Genomic DNA, 26,696 nt, shown 5'->3' with positions numbered 1-26,696 from the left:
ATGAACTTATAAGAATATTTATAATAATAAGTTGAAAATGAGCATTTTTTTGTTTGTTTTTCACCATTCTTGAGGGGAATTCTAAATCAGGCTGCTTAGGACAGCTATAGTCGCCAAGATCGTCATCCATTGAATATGGTACGCTTACCGGTGTCGTGCCAATGTAGTTACCCCAGTCAAATATTGTATCCCCTGGGCGGAGCCATATGGAGGTAGATTTGTCTTTACACAAGTATAACACCATAACCATAACCATTATTCGACCCAAAAAAATGTGTTTGAATGCAAAAATAAATTTGAAACTCAAAAAAATGCACTTGAAAGCTATTTTTCTTTGATTTTTTTTTTATTTTTTTATTGCAGTCATTTTTTTTGAATGAAGCAACTTTTTTTTTTTTTTTTGCATTTGGACCACATTTTGGCAAGAACATTTGTGTCTTTATTCAATCAAAAAAATAAGTTGATTCAAACAAAAAATATATATTTTCAAACGAAAAATCACTTTAATCAAAGAAAGAAAAATTTCAATCATAAAAAAAAGTTTTTAAATGCAAAAAAAAAATATTTGAGACACAAATATTTGCATTTGAACACTTAATTTTTAATTAAAAAAGTTGGATTTTAGCAATCCTTTTTTGTGTTTGGGCCATATTATGGGTAGGACATTTGTGTCTAAATCATTCAATCCCCAAAAACGTTGCTTCAATCAAAAAAAAATATTTTCAAACAAAGAAAAAAATCATTTGAAAAATAAAATTGCCCTTTCCTATGTTTTTGTGTGTGTATATAATCTGCAAAGCAAATGACCGTCGAAGGTGCTAGTCACATGATCTGTTCGAAAAATAATTTTGACCCATTATAAACCCCTTTTTTTGTTCATTTCATTTTCGTTGTTTGCTTTAATGCTTTACAACCTAAATCCAAGCACATTTACGTTTGCAGCCGACATTTTATGGGTGAGTAAACGTTAAATCGATTTTTTTTGCCCCAATTAGCTGATAGGATTAAATAGACTGGGCAGTGGTTATTATTACCGGAACCAACAACTCGCAAAGCGTTATTTTTCTTTTGCCGTGAACTGCTCTGATCGGTCAATTGGTATATTATTGGCCTGGTGGGAATTGGTTATTTTGCCGTGACGTGCTCACGGCTAAATAACGCTTGGAGGCAAATTACCGGTTAGGGCAGAAATAATCACTCCGTGTTATATACTACCAGTTTTCTTAAGTTTCACAAAGTACATATTCCACGTAATTGATAAAGGTCAACTTACTGGGTGACTTTATGAGATAGTTGTAGATGTTTCCGAACTCCACTGCAGGCAATTCCTTTGGACTGTTTATCCAGCTATCAGCTGCGACTTTGTACGGGCGGATTTGCAGGCCAATACACGCTAATTTTAAGTTGTATCGCCTCCTCGCGTCTGTCGGCAGTGACTCGTGATAATAGTAAGCCATGTTTATTTTTTTTATGAAAAATAGACGCAAAACACACCTGAAATACATAAATTTCAGACAACGTTTGTCTATGGATGTTTACCTGTGCGTGCCCCTTCTCAAAATGGTGACACGTTGCTAAGTGAGATGACGTCATCGTGACATCACGCCGACTTCTTCCATACACCAAAGTATATCAGTAGCCGTGTCCTTAAGTTTTTCTGATAGTTTCCAGCCACCACACACAGTCATGGTTGCACCAGTTCCCATCATGCATTTGGGCAGAACAGTTAAGTCGCTACAGTATCATTCACTGAAAGCTCAACAAATACACTAGATGGCAATATTTAGTCACAATATACAAACTCACATTTATCCTTTAAGAATTACAAGTCTTTTTATCCGTGGATCCCTTTCACAGAAAGAATGTTAACAATGTTCATGCCATCTTGTGGGTTTATTGTTATAATAAACAAATACAGTACTTAAGTACCGTATGTTGAATGTATATATCCGCCTTGTGTCTTATCTTTCCATTCCAACAATAATTTACAGAAAAATATGGCATATTTTAGAGATGATTTGAATTGCGATTAATTACGATTACTACATTTTAAAGCTGTGATTAACTCGATTAAAAAATTTTATCGTTTGACAGCCCTAGTTAAATGTACACCTTATGCCTAATATATACATAACACAATAAAACAGAATTGTTGTGGAACTCAAAATGTTGACTGGACAGTTACGGACTATGCACATTAAATCATTAGTAACATCAAATATTACACAATACACCAAAGTATATCAGTAACCGTGTCCTTAAGTCTTTCTGATAGTTTTCCCCTGACCTTTTTACTGCAATAATATAATGAAAACCTGAAATTATGGCTTTAGTTTTGGCCACCCCAAGATTTTAAGTGGCCCCATCTGGCCACCCCTATGAAAAAATTCTGGAGGCGCCACTGATGAAATGCATTTGTGGCAGCTTAGCGTCTGGAACTGCGTTCCTGCCCTGAAACGTATACCAGAACTGCGTTCCTGACCGCTCTGGCCCACTTTCACCCCTGGGTGTACTCACTTTTGTGATACACTGTAATCTGCAAACAGTGACTACACGTTGAAATTGCCAACAGAGGGCCAGCATTGAATGATCATGTTTAAATTGACGGCGTAAGACTTCCAATCCATTTGAACGAGCTGGCAACTTTCCGGACGTCTATTACCGTCCACGGCCGCCTATGGGTTAATGGTTGCTAAATCGGGATTTTTTTTTTCTTGTCGGCTGAGATCTAATGCACTGGCGTATCCCGGTGGTCGCCTAGCAACGCGCGGCCAGTGGGCGCCGTGGAGAGAGATCTCTATAGTGGGCGCTCCATTAAAACCTTCGGCGCTCCTGACCTTGGCGTCGTGAATGCGCCAAGGCAGCAGCGCAGAGCGCACAAAGCAGGAGGAGATGTGCGATGTGAGGAAAGATCTGATGTGTCGCTGATAGGGAAGCGCGGAAAGTCGTTCCTTCTCGTCTCATCGCCGAACCGACAATGGAGGACGTGCACAGACGGAGCGCGTAACGGCGTCTCTTCAAGCGAGTGAGTAAGCATCGTATTTCCACACTCATGATTACAAACATGTCACATTTTCTCATTTAGACGTGTTGCTAAACGGTGAATATTGATTATGCGTGTTGAGGTGCGCTCACCGTTGGAGAGCTGGAATTAACAAGCTTGCCTTAATGTGTTCCTATCATATCTGGGCTGTGGCTTGTTTTCCCGTTATGGATCCGGATCATTGCATTAATTAAAACCCCACATCAAGCTGTATTTCGTCCCTCAGGTATCAACCTCTGCATCAATTCTCCATTCTTATCATTGCACTGATAATTCAGGGGGGCATTTGAGGAATCCACTCAATCGGTTAGGACGAGCACATGTCAAATTACAAGGGCATTGGCAGCCCGGTGCTGTTTTTTTTTTTTTTTTTTTTTTGTCCCCTGACATTACAGTGCTTCTTTAATTTCTACAAGCTTTTTCCAATTAATAAGCTTTCGTCAAAATGTTTTATTGGCTGTCAATTAGAACAATCATTGGAGTACATGGAAACTATGCAGGTCTATTCAATATATGTGATTTATGCTGGGATGTTTTAGTGCTGGGCAGTATAGGGGGAAAAAAATCCAGTGATGGTGGCCATTTCGAATCAAATTTTAATTTTTCGATAGAAAAAAAGTTATCAACCCTCCTGTTACCCGAGTTTTGCCGGGTCAATTTGACCTAGTGAATGTGCAGGTGTTGAAAAAAATTTTTTTTTTAATTAAGCTCCGACTAGTCGGCTGCTATTGACGCTGATAGACATCCAATCTAGAGCTGCAGCTATCGATTATTTTAGTAGTCGATTAATCGATTAGCTCAAACAAACTTTGCTTATGTATGTCTTAACAGGGAGCAGCTGGATTCACCCATGTGAAATGACGCAGACCAGAGGGCAGTGTATCCACCCAAATCAATAAAACTAAATGCAAACACTTTCAAAATAAACCATGACAACGCCACTTTAATTAAACAAATAATCGAAGCAGCAAAATTTCAACCGAATCTTTTTTTATAATCGAATACTCGAGTTAATCGATTAATCGTTGCAGCACTGGTCCAATCCATTTTTGACTGGGAGAGGCAAGTCTATGAAAGTTAAACGTGTCAGAAAAGAAATTTTTCAAACTTTAATCATAGACTTCATATAATGTATTGACAGGACACAGGGCGCCAGGCCAATAAATAGGGGGCCTGCATTGTTGGCGAAGGCCATCAAAGCTGACGGAGTGGTATAGACAAATGGCTTTTTTCATTGAAAATTCTTGTGAATAAATGCTTAAATCCCTGAATTCTTTATGGACATGGACCTAAAACTGTTTCGATTCTTGGTTAAAAAGCAAAACAACCGTGCAGTTAACATTTTACGTAAATATGTTGAAGTACGATGCTAGTCGGTTACTCAGTGAGGCGGCCGCCATATGTAAACAGAGCTTTTCTACTGAAAATTCTTGTGGATAAATGCTGAAATCCCTGAATTCTTTATAGATATGGACAAACCATCTCGATTCTTGGTTAAAAGCAAAAAAAAAAAGTGCAGTTAGCATTTATTTTACGTAAATATGTCGAAGTACGATGCTAGTCTGTTAGTGAATGTAGCTAGCTGCCGCCTGATGTAAACAGAGCTTCTCCGATTAAAATAAACTGTCTCGATTCTAGGTTAAAAGCAAAAAAAAGTGCAGTTAGCATTTATTTTATGTAAATATGTCGATGTACGATGCTAGCCTATTAGTGACTGTAGCTAGCGGCCACCTGATGTAAACAGAGCTTTTCCGATGAAAATTCTTGTGAATAAATGCTTAAATCCCCTGAATTCTTTATAGATATGGATGGAAAACTGTTTCGATTCTTGGTTAAAACAAAAAAAAAACGTGCAGTTAGCCTTTATTTTACGTAAATATGTCGAAGTACGATGCTAGTCTGTTAGTGAATGTAGCTAGCTGCCGCCTGATGTAAACAGAGCTTCTCCGATTAAAATAAACTGTCTCGATTCTAGGTTAAAAGCAAAAAAAGTGCAGTTAGCATTTATTTTATGTAAATATGTCGATGTACGATGCTAGCCTATTAGTGAATGTAGCTAGCGGCCACCTGATGTAAACAGAGCTTTTCCGATGAAAATTCTTGTGAATAAATGCTTAAATCCCCTGAATTCTTTATAGATATGGATGAAAAACTGTTTCGATTCTTGGTTAAAAAAAAAAAAAAAAAAACGTGCAGTTAGCCTTTATTTTACGTAAATATGTCGACGTACGATGCTAGTCTGTTAGTCAATGTAGCTAGCAGCCGCCTGATGTAAACAGAGCTTTTCTGGTGAAAGTTCTTGTAAATAAATGCTTAAATCCCTAAATTCTTCATAGATGTGGACGTAAAACAGTCTGGACTCTTGGTTAAAAGCAAAAAAAAACGTGCAGTTAGCGTTATTTTACTTAAATATGTAGAAGTACAATTCTAGTCTGTTAGTGAATGTAGCTAGCTTCCGCCATATTTAAACAGAGCTTTTCCGCAGAAAATTATTGTGAATAAATGCTTAAATCCCTGAATTCTTCATAGATGTGGACGTAAAACAGTCTCAATTCACGGTTAAAAGCAAAAAAAAACGTGCAGTTAGCATTAATTTCAAGTAAATGTAAATATGTCGAAGAATGATGCTAGTCCGTAGTGGTTAATTTCTCCCATTGATTTTTTTCACAACCTTTCAAAACGCATGCATGGTACGAAAAATATAATAATACCTTGAACAATATCCTCGAATAAATCACTCCAGAGATAATCCTTCATGTTTGTATGCGGTACAGCTTTCGTACTTTTTCAACGTAAATCCGCCGTTGGATTGCTGCATGTGTTGACTAACTGCGACCGACTGCGAATAACTGAGGCGGACTGTAAGGCGGCCTCCAACTTAAAGGCGTTGCGCAGTGAAGGTGGACTATGACCCACCAATCATATGAAGTCTATGCTTTAAACCAATACTTCTCAAATAGTGGGGCGATGTGACCTCGGGGAACATACTTTTTTGCCATACTAGACTAAAGCGTGATTGTACGTCCACTCAGTAGGTGGCAGTGGCTCTCTCATTTTCAGAAAGGGCTCTGTATTTTTGAACCAAACAAGAGCACACAGCAAAGAGTACTGGTGATATGGAGAGGTAAGATGAGGAAATATGATTAAACGTATGTAGTGTTTGACTTTTGGCTTTGACCTAATAAAGTGGGAGATGGAGAAAGACCAGTCTGTTTACTAAAAAATGTCTGTATTAAGGGCCGCTAATGTGGAAAACAAGGTTGACTCCCAAAACAGACAACAAAGTGGCGCATAAGCGAATTTATTGTAACCAAACAAAAACACACGATCGCTAAAAAGCTCGGGGCTGCCTGATGTAAACAGAGCTTTTCCGCTGAAAATTCTTGTGAATTAATGCTTAAATCCCAGAATTCTTTGTAGATATGGACGTTAAACAGTCTCCATTCTTTTTGAAAACAGCACCATAAAAAAAACGGGCATTTAGCATTTATTTTACGTAAATATGTCAAAGAATGATGCTAGTCTCTTAGCTCTTTGTTGTGATAAGAGAGCTGCCAGTCTCGATTCTTGGCTAAAAGCAAAAAAAAACAACAACAACAACATGCAATTCGCATTTATTTTACATAGATATGTCCAAGTACGATGCTAGTCTGTTCGTCAATGTGGCGGCCGCCATATGTAAACAGAGCATTTCTGTTGAAAATTCTTGTGACTAAATGCTTAAATCCCCGAGTTCTTTATAGATATGGATGTGAAACAGTCTCGATTCTTTTTGAAAAGAGCACAGAAAAAAAAAAAAACGGGCAGTTATCATTTATTTTACGTAAATATGTCGAAGAATGATGCTAGTCTCTTAGCTCTTTGTTGTGACAAGGGGGTTGCCATAATTGCTTTTTCCGTTGACAATTCTTGTGACTAGATGCTTAAATCCCTGAATTCTTTATAGATATGGACGGTATGGATGGTCTCGATTCTTTTTGAAAAGAGCAAAAAAAAAAAAAAGGGCAGTTAGCATTTATTTTACGTAAATATGTCGAAGAATGATGCTAGTCTCTTAGCTCTTTGTTGTGATAAGGGGGCTGCCATAATGGCTTTTTCCGTTGACAATTCTTGTGAATAGATGCTTAAACACCTGAATTCTTTATAGATATGGACGGTATGAATGGTCTCGACTCTTGCTTAAAAGCAAAAAAAAAAAAGCGCAGGTAGCATTTATTTTACGTAAATATTGCAAACTATGAGGCTAGTCAGTTGGGAAAATTAGCCCACGCCATGTGTACACAGAGCTTTTTCAGTTGAAAATTCTTGTGAATAAATGCTTAAATTCCTGAATTCTTTATAGATATGGACATAGAACAGTCTTGATTCTTGGTTAAAAGCACAAAAAAAAAAAAAAAAAACTGGCAGTTTGCATTTACTTTACGTAAATATGTCGAAGAATGATGCAAGTCCGTAGCGGTTAATTTCTCCCTTTGATTTTTTTCACGTTTCAAAATGCATTCATGGTACGAAAAATATAATAATGACCTGGAATCCTCGAACAAATCACTCCTGAAACAATCCTTCCTTTTGTATGCGGTACAGCTTTCGTACATTTTCAACCTAAATCCGGCGTTGGATCGCTGCATGTGTTGACCAATTGCGACCGACTGCGATTAAGTGAAGCGGATTGTAGGACGGCCCCCTACTTGAAGGCGCAGTGGCTGGCGGATGTGAGCCGTCAGTACAATTATGAAGTCTATGTGTAGGAGCTGTCTCGTCAACTGATAGTGAAGTCTATGCTGTTTGTTTTATTGATGCACCATATGTTTGTGATGTGTAGTGATTTATCACCCCCCCGGTTTGCTGGTATCGGGACACTGCGTGATTTGACAGCAGTTGGATAAGCACTGTAAAGTTGAGTACAATGTATCTTTAATATACAGTGGGGCAAATAAGTATTTAGTCAACCACCAATTGTGCAAGTTCTCCTGCTTGAAAAGATTAGAGAGGCCTGTAGTTGTCAAAATGGGTAAACCTCAACCACGGGAGACATAATGAGGAGAAAAAAAAAACAGAAAATCACATTGTTTGATTTTTAAAGAATTTATTTGCAAATCATGGTGGAAAATAAGTATTAGGTCGATACCAAAAGTTAATCTCAGTACTTTGTTATGTACCCTTTGTTGGCAATAACAGAGGCCAAACATTTTCTGTAACTCTTCACTTTTCGCTTTGTGTAAAGAAATCAACTGTGGGAGCAATTATTAGAAAAAGAGAGACATACAAGACCACTGATAATCTCCCTCGATCTGGGGCTCCATGCAAGATCTCACCCCGTGGTGTCAAAATGATAAGAGCAAAAATCCTAGAACCACACGGGGGGACATAGTTAATGACCTAGAGAGAGCTGGGACCACAGTAAGAAAGGCTACTATCAGTAACAAAGTGCACCGCCAGGGACTCAAATCCTGCACTGCCAGACGTGTGTTAGGTTTTGTGTTTGTTTTCTCCTAGTGTGACTTGTCCCTGTGATTGCCCATTGATTTCACCTGATGTGCCTTCTCCTAGACTATCCTCCTGTGCTCACCTGTTCCTTGTTGTCTCGTTACCCCTTGTCTGCTTGTGTGTATATAAGCACCCATTTTCTGTTCACTCCTTGTTGCGTCATTGTCTATGTCTATGTCTACGTCAATTTCAAGTCCGGTCCAAGCCCTCGTGTACCAGTCCCTCCGATTTAAGTAAGTTTTGTTTGAATCTTGCCCTTTTGATCCTCAGTGCTTTCAGTTGTACTTTGTGTTTTTGTTAGATATCATTAAACGTTTTTTGAGTTCACCTGCCTTGCCGCTTTTGTTTCCCTGCAATTGGGTCCACACAACCTGCCTGCCTGCCCGCGTCCCTGACAACGTGTCCCCCTGCTGAAGCCAGTACACGTCCAGGCCCCTCTGCGGTTCGCTAGAGAGCATTTGGATGATCCAGAAGAGGACTGGGAGAATGTGTTATGGTCAGATGAAACCAAAATAGAACTTTTGGGTAAAAACACAGGTTCTCGTGTTTGGAGGAGAAAGAATACTGAATTGCATCTGAAGAACACCATACCCACTGTGAAGCATGGGGGTGGAAACATCATGCTTTGGGGCTGTTTTTTGCAAAGGGACCAGGACGACTGATCTGTGTAAAAGGAAAGAATGAATGGGGCCATGTAGCGAGAGATTTTGAGTGAAAATCTCCTTCCATTAGCAAGGGCACCTGCACCTCTTGATTTTGGCCTCCCTGTGTTCCAGGACTTATTTGGGCAGATGCGGCACCTCTCATGTATATAAAACAATAATATTTTTTAAAGTTTTTTTTTTTTTTTTAATGGATTGTAATAGCCCTGAATGGGTGGAAAGAAGGAGAGGAGTCGTTGCTGGCTTTCTCCCCTTTATTGTGGCAACAATAAACAAAATAACAGCGGACTGCCGCCACATTCGACCGCTAACTTTGGCTTCCCGCCCTCGCTTCCTACTACCTCACAGCTCTCCAGTCCCAGCATCTCTTAAAGGGACCGTGCATAGTTAAACACATTACAGTATAAAACAAAATAATAATATGCATAAATTCATTTACTGAACAAATCCCGAGAAGTGCATGTTGTTTATAAAAATGTCATTTGATAGAGTTGGAGATTTGTTGATGCACTGAAATGCTGGACCAACAAATCACGCCCCTGACCAAAAAAAAAAAAAAAAAAAATTTGCTGTCAGGGACGCATTTTCCACCATGATTTGCAAATAAATTCCTTAAAAATCAAACAATGTGATTTTCTGTTTTTTTTCCCCCACATTCTGTCTTTCATGGTTGAGGTTTACCCATGTTGACAATTACAGGCCTCTCTAATATTTTCAAGTGGGAGAACTTGCACAATTAGTGGTTGACTAAATACTTATTTGCCCCACTGTGTATGATTAAAATGGCCGAAAGAAGGAATTTATGCCGATACATAATAAATCGCGCTGGCAATATCTATCATATTGTGTAGCAGTTGATGGTCCCAGTTAACCCAAGGGACCCGAATGCATTAATGCGATGCATAAACATCTGTGGCCCATTGCTATAAATTATTATAGCTATGAGAGGTTTACATTTCTGAACCTATATTTAGTATATAACTCATTTTCTGAGTTATAGGCAAATAAACACTCCGCCCAGTAACTTTGCATTGCTTCAAAAAGTGCGTAAACTTAAACGACTTACTTTTACGACACGGTCATAAAGACCTTCTCCACATCTGCCCGGTCGCGCATCACATGATATTCAGCACACAGTCTGCATCAGGTGTAAAGCTAACTTAACATTGCCGCAATACATCAAATAGAAATAGAATAATTGAAGCGGCGTCATGTATAATTCAAAAGGAAGTGCTGCTCATTTTAAGAATTCATATTATCTCTTTTGATCGAGCTGAAAACAACTAACCAAGTCTGATTGGTGCTGCCGGCTCGGGCGCCATTTGAGGATTTCTCGAACGTTCCGACCGTCTCCGAGTGTATTACCGTCAAGCCGGGAGATTCTCCCAATTTGCGATAATAAATCATCTTTCGTTAGAATTTCATGTATGCGGCAAGACCTTTCGCGACCCTGCGCGAACTGCGATCACACGCCTTGATTAATGCGGACAAAGTAGGCCCTCGGGCCGGAAGGAACATTAGCGCCACCACCGATGCGCTACGGTGACGCTAACGTGTCTGGTTGTACGCGACGGACAAACTGACGAGCATTATAAAAAGTTCTGCGTTGCGTAGCGTTATTTGTAAACAGCGAGGGGAAGTAACGCGCTTGTCTTTGGCTAATTAGTTCATCCTTTTGGGAGGCACAAATTGTCTCCCGCCTTTATCCTAAATAGGTTTAGCAGTTGGAAAATGAGCTGCTTCACAGCGGCAGTCTTTCACAATGCCGGAGGCAGAACTCGTCAATAAATTTGATTAGGTTAACAAGCTTGTTTTTGCCGCGTTCATTGACAAGCCTGCGAGAACATGATGAGCAATAGAAGCTCACTGTAACCCTAGGCCGGAGGGATTTTAAGATGTGACAGTGTCATTTCACGGTGGATCATTCTAACATCTTTTTGTTGATTGAAATGACTTTTTTAAACTTAAGTGCAGGAAAGGATTTATAGTTACATTTTGTGTTGCTGTTTCTGGGAACAACTTAAAAAAAAATCGGTAACAGTTTATTTGACAATGGCGTCATAAAACTGTCGTCATTATGACATGACAGTGTTATGACTAGGCAGGTGCCGGCAGGGCCGCTGCCAGGGATTTTGGGCCCAATGAAAAGATATCACTTTGGGCCCCACCCAGGGCCAGCCCAGGCCATTTGGGGGCCCTAATCAAAATAATGCAAAGGGGCCCATATTTTTGGCCCACCATTTCGTCACAGTGTACTGTGAAACCCATACGTGTATATTTTGTATATTAATCAGATTTTGTTGCACTGCATACTTCAAACTTCCCACCCCAAATGATTGTCAGTACTTACAGTAGATAGCGCCAAACCTTTTTCTAAAAGAGGAAAGAAAGAAGTTAAGGAAGAACTTTTATTTTTTAAAGCTTGTAATCAAGTCTCAAAACTCACAAAAGTGAAATAAAGCAAACTGTAGTAAACAAAATAGAACACGAATTAAACAATTGCCAGATTGGGGCCCCCCTAGTCGTCAGGGGCCCTAAGCAGCTGCATAGTCTGCGTATAGGCTGGGCCGGCCCTGGCCCCACCACCAGTGCCGGGACACACGCACACATTTAGAGTATCAACTACGTCATTCCCTGCATTCTGGTGAATCTTTACACACTAGTTTGTGCTTTTTCTGCACTAATTTAAGATGAAAATATACAGTGCCCTCCATAATTATTGGCCCCCCTGAAAAAGATGTTTTTTAGCTTCTAATTAGGGCTGTCAAACGATTAAATTTTTTAATCGAGTTAATTACAGCTTAAAAATTAATTAATCGTAATTAATCGCAATTAATCGCAATTCAAACCGTCTATAAAATATGCCATATTTTTCTGTAAATTATATATATATTCTGTAAAATAAATTGTTGGAATGGAAAGATAAGACACAAGATGGATATGTACATTCAACATACGGTACATAAGGACTGTAGTGGTCATTTCACTCTACTGTCATTTAAATCTGTCTATGCTGTCCTCACTCTGAAGCGTCTACTTTTTCCAAAGCTAGACAGCTAGTGAACGACGCCTTAATAATTCTTCTTCCTTTTTCATCTGATTTATTAATAAAATGGCCTCAAACCATTGTCCTCTTTAGACCGTCGTAAAACTACAAAATAAAAGTACACAAGCATTGCATTAGCAACAACGTTAGCTTAGTACGCTATACAAGTTCACTAAACATAAACAAAAAGCGTCTCATACAAAAAATAGAACATTTCGCTTACTAACATAATATGTACATTCTTTACAACAACCATACTTACGGACAAATCTTGTCCAAGGATCATATAAGCACAACATTATCAGCCCGAGACGTCGTGCAGCCATATTGAACTGGTAAGAAAACAATAAACCATGTCGCAAAGCGACCACAAGAGTTCGCTGTTGGACAGCATAAAAAGCCTTGCTGTAAAACTTATCAAAAGGCAGAATACTTTCTGAGCGGGACATGTGCGTTAATTGCGTCAAATATTTTAACGTGATTAATTTAAAAAAATAATTACCGCGCGTTAACGCGATAATTTTGACAGCCCTACTTCTAATTTTTTTTTTTTTTTAATTCAAATAATGTGGGACCTTAATGGAAATAAAGAGGAAAAATCCAACCTTCAATACAAGTGCATTCATTCAGTGGGGAAAAAATCCCACATAAAGAAAAAATATTGTGTGTCAGAATTATTAGTACCCCTGGTGTTAATATTTTGTACAACCCCCTTTCGCCAACAAAACAAGGTCTGGGGACTGAGATGGCCATGGGAGGAGCTTGATTTTGTGTCTGGTGAACCATTTCTGTGTAGATTTGGCCATATGTTTAGGGTCATTGTCTTGCTCAAAGACCCAGTGACGACCCATCTTCAGCTTTCGGGCAGAGGGCAAAAGATTTTGATTTAAAATGTCCTGGTATTTCAAAGCATTCATGATGCCATGCACCCTAACAAGGTTCCCAGGGCCTTTGGAAGCGAAACAGCCTCACAGCATCACTGACCCACCTCCAATACTTCACAGTGGGTATGAGGTGCTTTAAAGCATGCGCATTTTTCATGGCACGCCAGACCCACTTAGAGTGTTTGTTGCCATAAAGCTCAATCTTGGTCTGACACAAAAATACACACGGTCCCAGTTGAAGCCTGGGACCGTGTGCTTTGGTCAGATGATGCCCTCTGCCTGAAAGCTGAAGATGGGTCGTCACTGGGTCTTTGAGCAAGACAATGACCCTTAACATATGGCCAAATCTACACAGAAATGGTTCACCAGACACAAAATCAAGCTCCTCCCATGGCCATCTCAGTCCCCAGACCTTGTTTTGTTGGCAAAACGGGGTTGTACAAAGTATTAACACCAGGGGTGCTAATAATTCTGACACACATTATTTGATGTCAAATAATTTTTTCTTTATGTTGGATTTTTTCCCCACTGAATGAATGCACTTGTATTGAAGGTTGGATTTTTCTCTTTTTTCCATTAAGGTCCCATATTATTTGAATTAAAAATATATATATATTAGAAACTAAAAAACACATATTTTTCAGGAGGTGCCAATAATTATGAAGGGCACTGTATTTATGTAAACATACAGCGTGAAGAGCAATAATAGACTGATATCATCTATAAGAAATGTACTGAAGGCCATCTTTTATGATCTAAATATATGTTTTAGGGCTGTCAAACGATTAAAAAATTTAATCGAGTTAATTACAGCTTAAAAATTGATTAATTGTAATTAATCGCAATTCAAACCCTCTATAAAATATTCCATATTTTTCTGTAAATTATTGTTAGAATGGAAAGATTAGACACAAGACGGATATATACATTCAACATACGGTACATAAGTACTGTATTTGTTTACTATAACAATAAATCAACAAGATGGCATTAACATTATTAACATTCTTTCTGTGAAAGGGATCCATGGATAGAAAGACTTGTAATTCTTAAAGGATAAATGTGAGTTTGTATATTGTGACTAAATATTGCCATCTAGTGTATTTGTTGAGCATTTAGTAAATGATACTGTAGCGACTTCACTGTTCTGCCCAAATGCATGATGGGAAGTGGTGCAACCATGACTGTGTGTGGTGGCTGCAAATGCTATATCTTCTCTGCGTTGGATACACTACAGGGTATTAAGAAAAAGATCAACTCCTGTCATTCTTTCCCACGTCGCTTCCCACAATATTTAAAATTGCTGTGGGAGAGCTGACAAAGCTTTTGCCAATTAAAAGCACGGCCCCATTGAATGCTTTTATTTACTCCACTCACTTGACACCGCCTCTTATCGCTGTATAGAAGAAAAACAGCGCCATTGTAGGCTGTTTGCGGCAATGCGTGGATGAGTCGTACTGCGAATGCCTTAATTGCGCTAAATATTTTCACATGATTAATTCAAATAAATTACCGCCCGTTAACACGATAAATTTGACAGCCCTACTTTTAACAAAACAAAATAAATGCATAACTGATGCTTCAACAATCTAACAATATACTGGCAAGCGGGGTGGCCAACCAATTTATAGCCACTGGTGAACCTTCCTAGTGAACCTATAAGTAACTTTTTATCTAAAATACTCCTAAATCGGCAAAATCTTGACTTGAGTCTATCTTTAAATGATGAAACACTTTTAAAATGTTCACATGTCAAAAGTAGACAGAAGGGAACTAATGCAAAAACGGGAGCAATTTTATCAACTTTAATGGTTGATTCAGAACATTAAATGACCTCCAAACATAGCAAAGGTTTTTTTTTGTTTTTTGTTTTTTTTTTTTTGAAAAAATGAAAAAAGAAACATGAAAGGTAACACCAGTTACTTTGCCAAGTAACTTTTTTACTACTGTGTGTGTGTATTTCAGTAGTCAGTCACTAAACTAGCCAAAGAGCTAAGAGGCATTTTAACACTCGAACATCTTTACATTTTAAGTGTTTATTTCATTTTCTTAAAAGCAAAATAAAGGCTGTTAAAAAAAAAAAAAAGCAAACCGAACCGAAACCGTGATCCCAAAACCGAGGTTCAAACCCAACCGTGGGCTAACTGAACCGTTGTACCCCTAGTAATTACTGATCGAGACTATTTTGATCTTATTTTGTCTTTTTAGATTGGTGTATCTTGCACTGAAAATGAGACGAAGTGACGGTCCCTATCTGGCCCAGGAGTATTTGGATTTGTTAAGCATCCGATCTGAGAGCAGATTGAGTGATGTCTGTGTGACAGGTTCAGTGCAAAGGGCCTGAGTGGACACGACAGAGTGCATTTGTGTTGTGCAAGGATACAGACCATGTGGCTGGCTACATTTATAGACCATCTGCTCCCTGCACACCTGCTCCACCGGCGAGGGACTGCTACTATCACCCACTGTGCTCTGCTCTGGTGGATATTATGCTCCTGCTGGTCATTTACCAAGGCCACCAGCCAAAAGTTCTACCCGACGGTCACCACCCAGTTCGGGAAGCTGCGAGGGCTGAGGGTCCCCGTCCCCAGTGAAGTGCTACGGCCCGTCGACCAGTATCTCGGGGTCCCCTACGCCGCCCCGCCGGTGGGAGACAAGCGTTTCATGCCCCCGGATCAGCCGACCGCTTGGTCGGGCGTAAGGAACGCCACCCACTTCATGCCCGTATGCCCGCAGAACATCCACAGCACAGTGCCGGAGATAATGATGCCCATATGGTTCACCTACAACCTGGACACGGTCGCCTCGTACATTCAAGATCAGAGCGAGGACTGTTTATATCTCAACATCTACGCTCCGACGGAGGAAGGTGAGTCGACGCTATCGTCGTATTACTTTTTGATGCATTATTCAAATCTTTAAGCATATTCTAAATGAAAATATATTTTGCATGTGAAGCATTAAGAAACATAAATATAATGCAGTATGTGATTATTTCCCCTCAAGGACACATCAAATATTGCTGAGCTCAGGTGAGGTTCAGATATTATCTGCTTAAATTGTGCAGGATTTTAAATGAGCCTCACGTTTACTGACTGACCACAATATTATGACTGCACAGTCCATTGAAATCCAATACAGCAGTTGAAAATGTCTGCTTTTACAAAGATAGATGATTGCAATAAATCCTACCGGGCATTTTCAGTCGGGTTTTTTCGTGCACAAAAGCCCTTAAGATTAAAAAAAAAAAAAAAAAAAAAAAAAAAGATAATACAGTACACTAAACCACCATTATGGTGGCTGTACAACTTTTTCATTTGAAATTATCTTTATATTTAATTCAATTATCTTCAATTTTATTTGTTTGTTGATCGTTGATTGTTGCATGTAATGCAAAAGCAAGCCATAGGAGATGAAAAACAAAAGCTTGCTAAGACACTTAGCTTTGAAAAGAGCATTAGTTGCGAATCCAAAATGAAATTCCCGAATGTTTCATCAAACTATGCGGGATTGCACTTTAATTTTACAAGAGCAATAAATCCATTTTAAAATAAATTCAAATACCTAAGATTAGCCTCAAACGGTATAGAAAAAAATAAAATGAGGATCTAAGTACAACAAATAAACGATAGGCCAACTGGCATAGCAAAAGTCTGCTAGCTAAAATGCTATAAAATGCTAACTTTTTTTTTTTTACAATGCTCTTAACAAATCCATCAAACACATATTCCCACAAAAACTGCTAAATGTACCTATAAACAATTACGAATGCATAAGAAAACATATTAGCTCAAACAAAAACCTACCTTATATTGCTCTTAACCGGGAGCAACTGTATTCAGCCATGTTAAATGAGTTATGTCATTTCACTATTACCACTAGAGAGAAGCGTATCCACTCAAATCAATAAAACAAAATGCAAACATTTGCTCTTGCAAAAATGGCGCTCCTAAATTAGGACCGCATTGCACTATTTCTGTCTTGCACATATTTCAATCATAGACTTCATAATGTATTGACGGGCCATGGGGCGCGGAGCCGATGAATGCTATTGTTGACGCATTGTTGCATTGCTGACGAGGCGTCAAGGCTGACAGAGAGCTTTTTTTGTTGAAAATTCATGTGAATAAATGCTTAAATCCCCGAATTCTTTATAGATATGGACGTAAAACAGTCTCGATTCTTGGTTAAAAGAAAGAAAAATGTGCAGTTAGCATTTATTATATGTAAATATGTCGAAGTACAATGCTAGTCTGTTAGTGAACGTAGCTAGCGGCTGGCTGATGTTGACAGAGCTTTTCTGGTGAAAATTTATGTGAATAAATGCTAAATCCCCGAATTTTTTACAGATATAGACGTAAAACAGTCTCCAGTCTTGGTTAAAAAGCAAAAAAAAAAAACCATGCAGTTAGCATTTATTTTATGTAAATATTGCAAACTATGATGCCAATGCAGTAGCAGCTAATTTCTCCCTATTGATTTTTTTCGCAACGTTTCAAAATGCATGCATGGTTCGAAAAATATAAATTACCTTGAATCCTGGAACAAATCACTCCTGAGAAAATCCTTCCTGTATGTATGCAGTACAGCTTTTGTACTTTTTCAACAGAAATCCGGCGTTAGATCGATGTGGGCGGCCCCCTACTTGAATGCGAGGCGCAGTGCATGACCGATCTGACCCTTCAATACATTATGAAGTCTATTATTAAATATATTAATTTATTGCTTAAAATAAATGTATTAAGCTTATTTTGAGCTAGCTATTTTTCTTATTTCAAGAAATCTGAGTAAAATTGACTTGAAGCACTGTCATATAATTTAACTCATTTCTACTAGATTTACACTGAAAACAAGGAAATTTAGCTAGGTTTTTTTTTTTTTTTTTTTTTTTTTAAACCTGTCCTGTTCAGCTGTTTGACACAGAGAATGGAAGTCTAAGTGCCCGGATTCTGAACAGTTTTAATGTTTCACATTGAGAGTCTGACATACTCCCATTGTGATGATTCAAAATACCTTTTTATTATGACAAAGCAGCGAACAGGAAGGGATTATGGGGGGACAGAAGAAAAGAAATACAAGAGAAGAAAGAAAAGAAACACATACACAAACAACAACAAGAAATACATTGAACATCTAAACTAGTTACTAATATGCTGGTGCTATCGTCAGCGAGATGTATTTCCGGTTTACACCATGTGGGGGCCTATTGGCCAGTGAAAGAGGAGAAATGGGGGTGGGGGTGTCTATAAGACTATAAACTAAGTGATTGAAAGGGGTAGAGTGTACACAAATCAGTTCTGTGATCTAGAACCCAGTAATCGTGTGAATCTCTTATGAGTGAAAGCCCGTTGGCGACCAACCCTACGCCGCCGCATCGCCAATCCCGGCACCGGAACCCCCAACCCGAGCATGCCCTACCACATCCAGCAGCACGCAAGCCCCACCGGGCGCGCGACAGCCACGCAGACGGGCGGAGAGACCGCGCGGGCACCAACCCAGGGCCACGGCCCACACCCAGCCAGCCCGGGGAGGGAGGGCGGGCGGGGGGGCGGGGGGATCCACGCGCAGCCCATCCCTCCTCCAACCGCCCAGCAAAGGAGCCACCGTCACCCCCCCCCGGGACCCAGGGTGGTCCCCCGGGCCACCCGCGCGCCCATCAACCGGCCTTCAGGGATGGCAGGAGGGGACGCATCACCAACCCCACGCCTACACCCACCCCCGCCCGCCCACCCGGACCACGAGCCACAGCCACAGCCCCCCAACCGGCACGGCACGCCACGGGGCCCCCAGCGGCCCACCAAGCCCCAGGCAAGGCAGGGTCCCCCGCCGGTGCAGGCGACACCCAGCTGATACACCGGCGCCCAGCCAGCAACCCGCGACGGAGCGCAGGGCGGACGCCCAGCCAGAGAAGAGAGGGGAAGGCGGAGGCAGGAGAACGCCCAGGGACTGCCATGGGGCGACGCAAGATCGGAGACCCGACCCCCCAACCCACTCCCGCGGCCGGCAGCCGAGGCAGAGGGGAGGCCACACCCCGGGAGCCACGCCATATAGAAAAAGTGTGGGACCCACCTACCACCCTATTACTGTGGCTGCCAGGTTCCCGACTGGCAGCCATCACCCAGCACCGTGATGGGGGTGTGAGGGGAGGGTAGTGCAATGTATGCATTAAAATAGGAGAGCTTGGCTTGGGGCAGTGGGACCGCTGCATGGAGTTTCTGTCCAGCCGCCCGTCCCACCGCCCTTTGCCAGAGCTCTCCTGTGGAGTATGATGTGTGTGGTGCATTTAAAAAAGGTGCAGGGATGGCGGGGCCCGTGGTGAGGAGGCAGCCATGAGGCCCCCCCCCCCCCCAGCAGGTCCCAACCATCCCACAACCTTGGTGTGTGGTGCATTAAAAACAGGGGGGAGTCGGGCTGGGACTGTAAAGCCCCGTCCCAACTCTCCCCGGAGAAATGTATGAGCATGTAAGTGCCAGGGTGAAAAATATTTTAAATTTAGCTAGTTTTAAGGAGGTGTGTTTTTACGGTGTACAATTTTTATCCAATTCACATAAATCATAAATCAAGAATTTCAGGAAGGCAGAGGGCATAAAAGATGTATACAGAATTTGTCGAAAAATCTACGGCTCCCCCAAAGTTTGCCAAAAACTTTCCCATTCGTTTCTAATAGGATGTCGTTGCTATGTACAGTACGTCGTTCCATTATTTCTAATGGCCAAAATTTCCCTTCCATTTTCAATGGCAGAAAAACATGGGTCGTTGTGATTTTTTGACCAAATACCTACCATTACAGCTCATTGACATTCAGCTGGCACCCAAGTAAGTTGATGCCATTGACAGGCGTGTACGTCCTTGCCAGTGATGGCTATGCAAGTATGCATGTCGATTCTATTGACGCCAATGTACTTGGATTCCATTGACAGCCATGTACGTCCTTGCCAAAGATGGCTATGCATGTTGATTCTTTTTTTTTTTTTCCAGCCATGTACACCCATACCATTGACAGCCATGTACGTCCTTGCCAATGGCTATGCATGTCGATTGTATTGATGCCAATATACTTTGATTCCATTGACAGCCATGTACGTATATACCACTGACATCAATGTACGTCCATGCCATTGGTAGCCATGTACGTCCTTGTCAATGGCGGCTATGCATGTTGATTCTCATGACGCCAATGTACTTGAATTCCATTGACAGCCATGTACGTCCTTGCCAATGACGGCTAAGGATGTTGATTTTATTGATGCCAATGTACTTGGATTCCGTTGACAGCCATGTACGTCCGTGCCATTGACACCAATGTACGTCCATGCCATTGACAGCCATGTACACTGTATGTCCATGTCACTGACAGCCATGTACGTTGTTGCCATTGACAGCCATGTATATCGATTCTACTGATGCCAATGTACTTTGATTCCATTGACACCAATGTACATTCATGCCATTGACAGACATGTACAGCCATGTCATTGATAGCCATGTACGTCCATACCATTGACATTAATTTACGTCCATGCCACTGACAGCCATGTACGTCCATGCCATTGACAGCCATGTACTGTACGTCCATGCCATTGACGGCCATGTATGTCAATTCTACTGATGCCAATGTACTTGGATTCCATTGACACTAGTGTAGGTCCATGGCATTGACAGCCATGTACGTCCTTGCCAATGGTGGTTATGCATGCCGATTCTATTGATGCCAATGTACTTGGATTCCATTGACAGCCATATACGTCCTTGCCAATGACACCAATGTACGTCCGTGCCATTGTCGGTCATGTATGTCCATGCCACTGACAGCCATGTACGTTGTTGCCATTGACAGCCGTGTATGTCGATTCTACTGATGCCAATGTACTTGGATTCCATTGACGCATATGTAAGATGATGAAATTTCTGGCGATGTACGTCAAAATATCAACAGGATGTGACCTGGAATCAGCAGGGAGTGACCCCAAGGGGCTTACCTGCTAAAGCAGGTTGGCCAACCCTGGTCCCCGAGATCCGCAATCCAGCTTGTTTTCTATGTCTCCCTCCTCCAACACACCTGAATCAAATTATCAGGATTGTGATCAGGCAACTGCAGAGCTTGCTGATGAGCTGATCATTTGATTCAGGTGCGTTAAAGGAGGGAGACATGGAAAACAAGCTGGATTGCGGCTCTCGAGAGCCAGGGTTGGACACCCGTGTGTTAAAGCAAAGCTACCTTCGCAATTTCTCCAGAAATTGCAAGTGTATGTACATTATTTTTTAACAATTTTTTAAATATTAATTAAATGTAGTTAATTAAATTCCGGCGGCACGGTGGCTGAGTGGTTAGCACGTCTGCCTCACAGTTCTGAGATCAAGGGTTCAATCCCGGGCTTCGGCCTTCCTGTGTGGAGTTTGCATGTTCTCCCCCGTGCCTGCGTGGGTTTCCTCCGGGAACTCCGGTTTCCTCCCACATCCCAAAAACATGCATGGTAGGCTGATTGAACACTCTAAATTGTCCATAGGTGTGAGTGTGTGCGTGAATGGTTGTGTGTCTCCTTGTGCCCTGCGATTGGCTGGCAACCAATTCAGGGTGTCCCCTGCCTACTGCCCGAAGTTAGCTGGGATAGGCTCCAGCACCTCCGCGACCCTCGTGAGGAATAAGCGGCATGGAAAATGAATGAATGAATGAATAATTAAATTCCATTTATTATCAATAAATTATAATTTTGCATCATTACTAAAAAAATGTAATACTTGGACTAAAATATTTAGGCATTTAGAAATTTAACTTAATTTAAAATGAATAATCATTTTGAAAAATTGCATTGAGTTGAGCTTCTTCACGTGAAATTGGAAAAATATCTCTATTGCAAATCAAAAAATTTAGAGTAAAAAAATTTAGGTTTGACGACAGGGTGGACAATAACTGCGACCAATACATTTAAACATAGAGGACCTGGCAGCAACAACAACAAAATAACTAAAAAGAAATTTAAGACAGGGCCTTACTCATTTTTCCCCCCTAAAAATTGCATTAAACCTTTTTTTGTATTTATGGAACAACATCTTTGTTCAGACAGGGCGTCTTTTGGGGGCCAATTAGTGAGGTACAGAAAGTTGCTGAATCTGTCCTGGTTTAACATTTGCTCTAACGGAGGGAACATTTTGTTTCGTGAATATATTAACTTAGGTGAGAATAAATGGTTAATTAAAAAAAAAAAAAAAGGATATTACAGTATGTATAGAGCTTCCAAGCAGTTAGGTAATTCTTGCTGCTTTAGTTTGTGGCGAATGTTGCAAAAAAAAAAAAAAAAAGCCAGCATTCACTTCACGGAACATGAGCGGCTGAGCTTCGGTTGCCTAGCAACAGCACACAAACAGCTTGACAGGTAACCATCCAAAATGGTGCAGCTCGCATTTAATGAGGCACCCGTTCTGATCTCCTCACCAGCATCACTGCTCCATTAAATATGTCAATGCATATTTGTGCATTATTTAGTTAGTTAAAAGCAAAGCGCACAACATGTCGCCCCTCATTTGTATTCATGGTACTCTTAGAATGGCCTCCGGTGTGACAAGAATCTTCTTTTCAGCACAAAAGTATCAAATAATGTGATGTTTCCCCACTGATTTGACATCACGAAATACAAAAATGTCATTAAAAGTACGTATGAAATAATGATGATCACGTTACCTCATTTTTACATGGCAAAAACACACTTCCTTAAAACTAGTTAAATTCCCTTTTTTTCAGTGTAAATCTCATAGAAATATGTGAAATTCAACTAAGTTCTTCAAGAAATTTTTACTCAGATTTCTTGAAATAAGCTTTTTTTTCAGCTAGCTATTTTTCGTAACAGACTTATTTTTAAGCGATAAATTAGTATATTTAATCTTAAAAAGCTTGATTGTCAGAATTTTTCTGAATTCAAGATTAGATGTTGTTCAAAACATTATTGGAAAACCATTTTTTCCTTCATTTACAGTGATTAAAATAAGTATTTGAACATCCTTCTCCAAGTTCGCCAACTTAGAGATGATTGGCGGGTTTGAAATTTCCATGTTAAACAGACAGTGCTTCTATAGCGCATTTATCTACATGGTTACCATGCCCAAGGCACTTTACATTAGCACAAATTTACCCTTTCACACACACACATATTCACACGAAAAAGTATCTGAACCTTTTGGAATTTCTCACATTTCTGCATAAAGTTACCATCAAATGTGATCTGACCTTTGTCAAAATCACACAGATGAAAAAAAAAACGTCTGCTTTAACTAAAACCACCCAAACATCAACGGGTTTTCATATTTTGATGAGGATAGTATGAAAACGATGACAGAAGGGCGAAAAATAAGGTAGTGAACCATCACATTTAATATTTTGTGGCCCACCCTTTGGCAGCAATAGACCCCAATCACCAACGTCACACAATCACGTGATCGCTGTATTGTGCCGCCATATTGTCCGTCATTGTGTGTCCGTATTGTCAATGATCGTAGTTTCTAAAGGTGGATTCACTTGCAAATTATCGAAGCCCCGGTGCTTTCAGATGCTCTAAACTCATTGGATGAGTTGCATAAAAGCCCGTTTTTTGGAAAAGCTTCGGTCGATCCAGTCGCTAGATCCATATTTGATGCCCGAACCGATGTTTCCTCCCGTCCGGTCCCGTCCCGTGCGTCAGAGCTCGTCCTCTGACCACAAAATCTCCAATCATACTCCAGTTTATGTCACGATGAGGAGTCGGGTACCAAAAATCGGCACCGGCCCGAATATAAACCGACATTTGGTCAGCTGAGCGTCACCGTTGTCACGATTGTAAAATGAAACTTGATCGACAACGGGCCGGTGTTGTTGTGCCGAAAAATAGCTGCCCCGCGTGAAATGTCCCCCCTGACGGGAACGCTTGTTTATAACGCTTTATTGACGTGAAAACATTAAATGTTTTCATTGACGCATTACAGTAATGGATTTACGACTGTAAGATCGGTTTTAAATAATTACACAAAATATTGATCCTGTATTTTAGTAACAAATCGTAGACTGGGCATATAGCCATCTTTGAACAGAAATGTATTAGTCTCCAGGTTTTCACGACCGTATCCATGACAATCACACAGGTATGACATTTATTAGTTCAAGCAGAGTAAAATAATACATATTCACAAGACAAGAAAGTCATTTCCGTGTGGGCGCTCCCATCAGGGGGGGACATTTCATGAAGGGCGGCTATTTTTCGGCACAACACCTATTGTTGCGCTCACCCTCTTGCTGCGCGACCGTGGCGACGAGCTTCGTAGTCTCCGTCTGATGATGTCTGCGATCGTGTTGGCATCATATTGATGTTTTCGCCACTGTCTAACGGCTGTTGATACAAACGCATCATGGACCGAGATAGACAAACCGTGCTGCTTTCGAGAGTTGCCCTTTTAACAATGGGCACACAACAACTACTAAAATGACCGTTTATCTTCTCTGTTACTGCAACCAACCGCCATACATGCCTTCACCATTTTGATTAATCAATGTTAACGATTGTCAGGAAGGCTTTGGGGTTCGTTTACTAGGCGGTGATTCCTTAGACAAGCAGAAAAACATGCAGTAGTAGGAGGAATGTCTGACACATCGATCAGGACAAATTTTGGCCCATTCTTCTCGACAAAACTGTGGTAGTTCAGTCAGATTCCTGGGATGTCTGGCATGAATCGCTGTCTTTAGATCATACCACAGCATCTCAATGAGGTTCAAGTCTGGACTTTGACATGGTCACTCCAGAATGTGTATTCTCTTCTTCTGAAACCATTCTGAAATTGATTTACTTCTGTTTTGGATCATTGTCTTGTTGCAGCATCCATCCTCTTTTTAGCTTCAACTATCTGACAGACGGCCTCAGATTTTCCTGCAAAACATCCTGATAAACTTTTGAACTCATTGTTCCATTAATGATTGCAAGTTGTCCAGGCCCTGAGGCAGCAAAACAGCCTCAAATCATGATGCTCCCTCCACCATGCTTCACGATAGGGATGAGGTGGTGATGTTGGTGAGCCGTTCCATTTTTCCTCCACACATGATGTTGTGTGTTACTCCCAAACAATTCAACTTTGGTTTTCAACAGTCCACAAAATATTTTGTCAAAACTTCTGTGGAGTGTCCAAGTGCCTTTTTGTGAACATTAAGCGAGGAACAATGTTTTTTTTTTAGACAGCAGTTGCTTTCTCTGTGGAGTCCTCCCATGAACACCATTTTTGGTCATAGTTTTACATATAGATGATGTGTACACAGAGATATTGGACTGTGCCAGTGATTTCTGTGAGTCTTTAGCAGACACTCTAGGGTTCTTTTTTACCTCTCTGAGTATTCTGCGCTGAACTTCGTAGCCTTATCTGTCATTGACGGCCACTGCTTGGTAGAGAAGCAACAGTGCCAAACTCTCTCCGTTTGTAGACAACTTCTCTGACTGTCGACTGATGAACATCTAGACTTTTAGAGATGTTTTTTTTGGTCCTTTCCCAGTTTTATACAAATCACCAATTCTTGATCCTAGGTCTTCAGACAGCTCTTTTGACCAAGCCATGATGCACATCAGACATTGCTTCTCATCAAGACATTTCTTATCAGGTGTGTGTTTTATAGTGGCCAAGGCAGCTTTAAACCACTCATCAGTTATTGGGCACACACCTGACTTAATTGTTTGAAGTCTCCTTAGGCAGCGGGTTCACTTACTTATTTTCTCCCTTCTGCTACTGTTTGCATGCTATTCTCATTAAAATATGAAAACCTATTAATGTTTGGGAGGTTTTAGTTAAATCAGACCGTTTTTTCATCTGTGTGATTTTGACAAAGATCAGAAATTGTGAGAAATTCCAAAAGATACTTTTTCATACCACTGTATATCCAATATTACGCACGCATGTTTTGTGCCGTGCGAATTCTCAAACACCCACGCACACCCGTTCTCAGTCCATGAAATCACTTAAAGCAGAATTAACGCAGCAAAAATGTATACATCACTCAAGTTTACATAATTACAGCATCTCACTTTGTGTGGAAAATTACCGGGAAAAGGATGGGCGGTTTTTCTGCCGATAAGGATTTTTCTGTCTCCATTCTATTTGCTTCACTAGACAGCATATCGAATAGAGAGCGAACCGCCGCACGCGCACTCTATTGAAATTCTTTGTTTTTTTTCTGTCCTTATTTGAATTGCAGGGAGCCAACACAAGAAAAAGGGGGCATCTTTTTCTCATGTTGAGACTCATATATCAGAAGGTATTTTTGTTGTTTTCTATCTCTTGATGTATGGTTGTTGAAAGTGTGTTCTCAAAAAGTTTTCCATTTATTCTCCGCTTGAGTTCAGGAACGCCATTTTTGTAACTGGAGCTCAGAAGAACATGGCGTGTTTAAGTACAAATGGGTCGTCTTTACACCTCTAAGCCTACATTAAAGCTCATGCATCCATGTAATATTAAGTTCTAAAATCCTATTACCCCAGCCGAGACTCGAGTGAAATCAATACTTGATTTTACCGTTTCGCAGCATAAATACTAAAAAAGAGCCGATGTGTTAAAGTGTTATCGGTGCTGAG

The 26,696-nt window shown here is 40.5% G+C and overlaps 2 protein-coding genes across 2 annotated transcripts in view; one reads left to right on the top strand and one right to left on the bottom strand.

Moving 5' to 3' along the window:
• The window catches only part of cchcr1 (coiled-coil alpha-helical rod protein 1), a 172,116-nt gene that overhangs the window by 53,956 nt on the left and 91,464 nt on the right, over nucleotides 1-26,696 (bottom strand). The window lies entirely within an intron of this gene.
• The window catches only part of nlgn3b (neuroligin 3b), a 41,143-nt gene continuing 17,205 nt past the window's right edge, over nucleotides 2,759-26,696 (top strand). Inside the window, exons 1-3 of the mRNA XM_057821756.1 lie at nucleotides 2,759-3,025; nucleotides 15,331-15,991; nucleotides 26,321-26,380. Of these exons, the coding sequence (XP_057677739.1) occupies nucleotides 15,511-15,991; nucleotides 26,321-26,380 (541 nt within the window). The 5' untranslated portion in view covers nucleotides 2,759-3,025; nucleotides 15,331-15,510. The remainder of the gene's footprint in view (nucleotides 3,026-15,330; nucleotides 15,992-26,320; nucleotides 26,381-26,696) is intronic.

Source organism: Corythoichthys intestinalis, chromosome 18 (genome assembly GCF_030265065.1).
Source record: "Corythoichthys intestinalis isolate RoL2023-P3 chromosome 18, ASM3026506v1, whole genome shotgun sequence".
Lineage (NCBI taxonomy): Eukaryota > Metazoa > Chordata > Actinopteri > Syngnathiformes > Syngnathidae > Corythoichthys > Corythoichthys intestinalis.
Note: the sequence above shows the minus strand (reverse complement) of the source record. Positions and strands in the feature narration are given on the sequence as shown.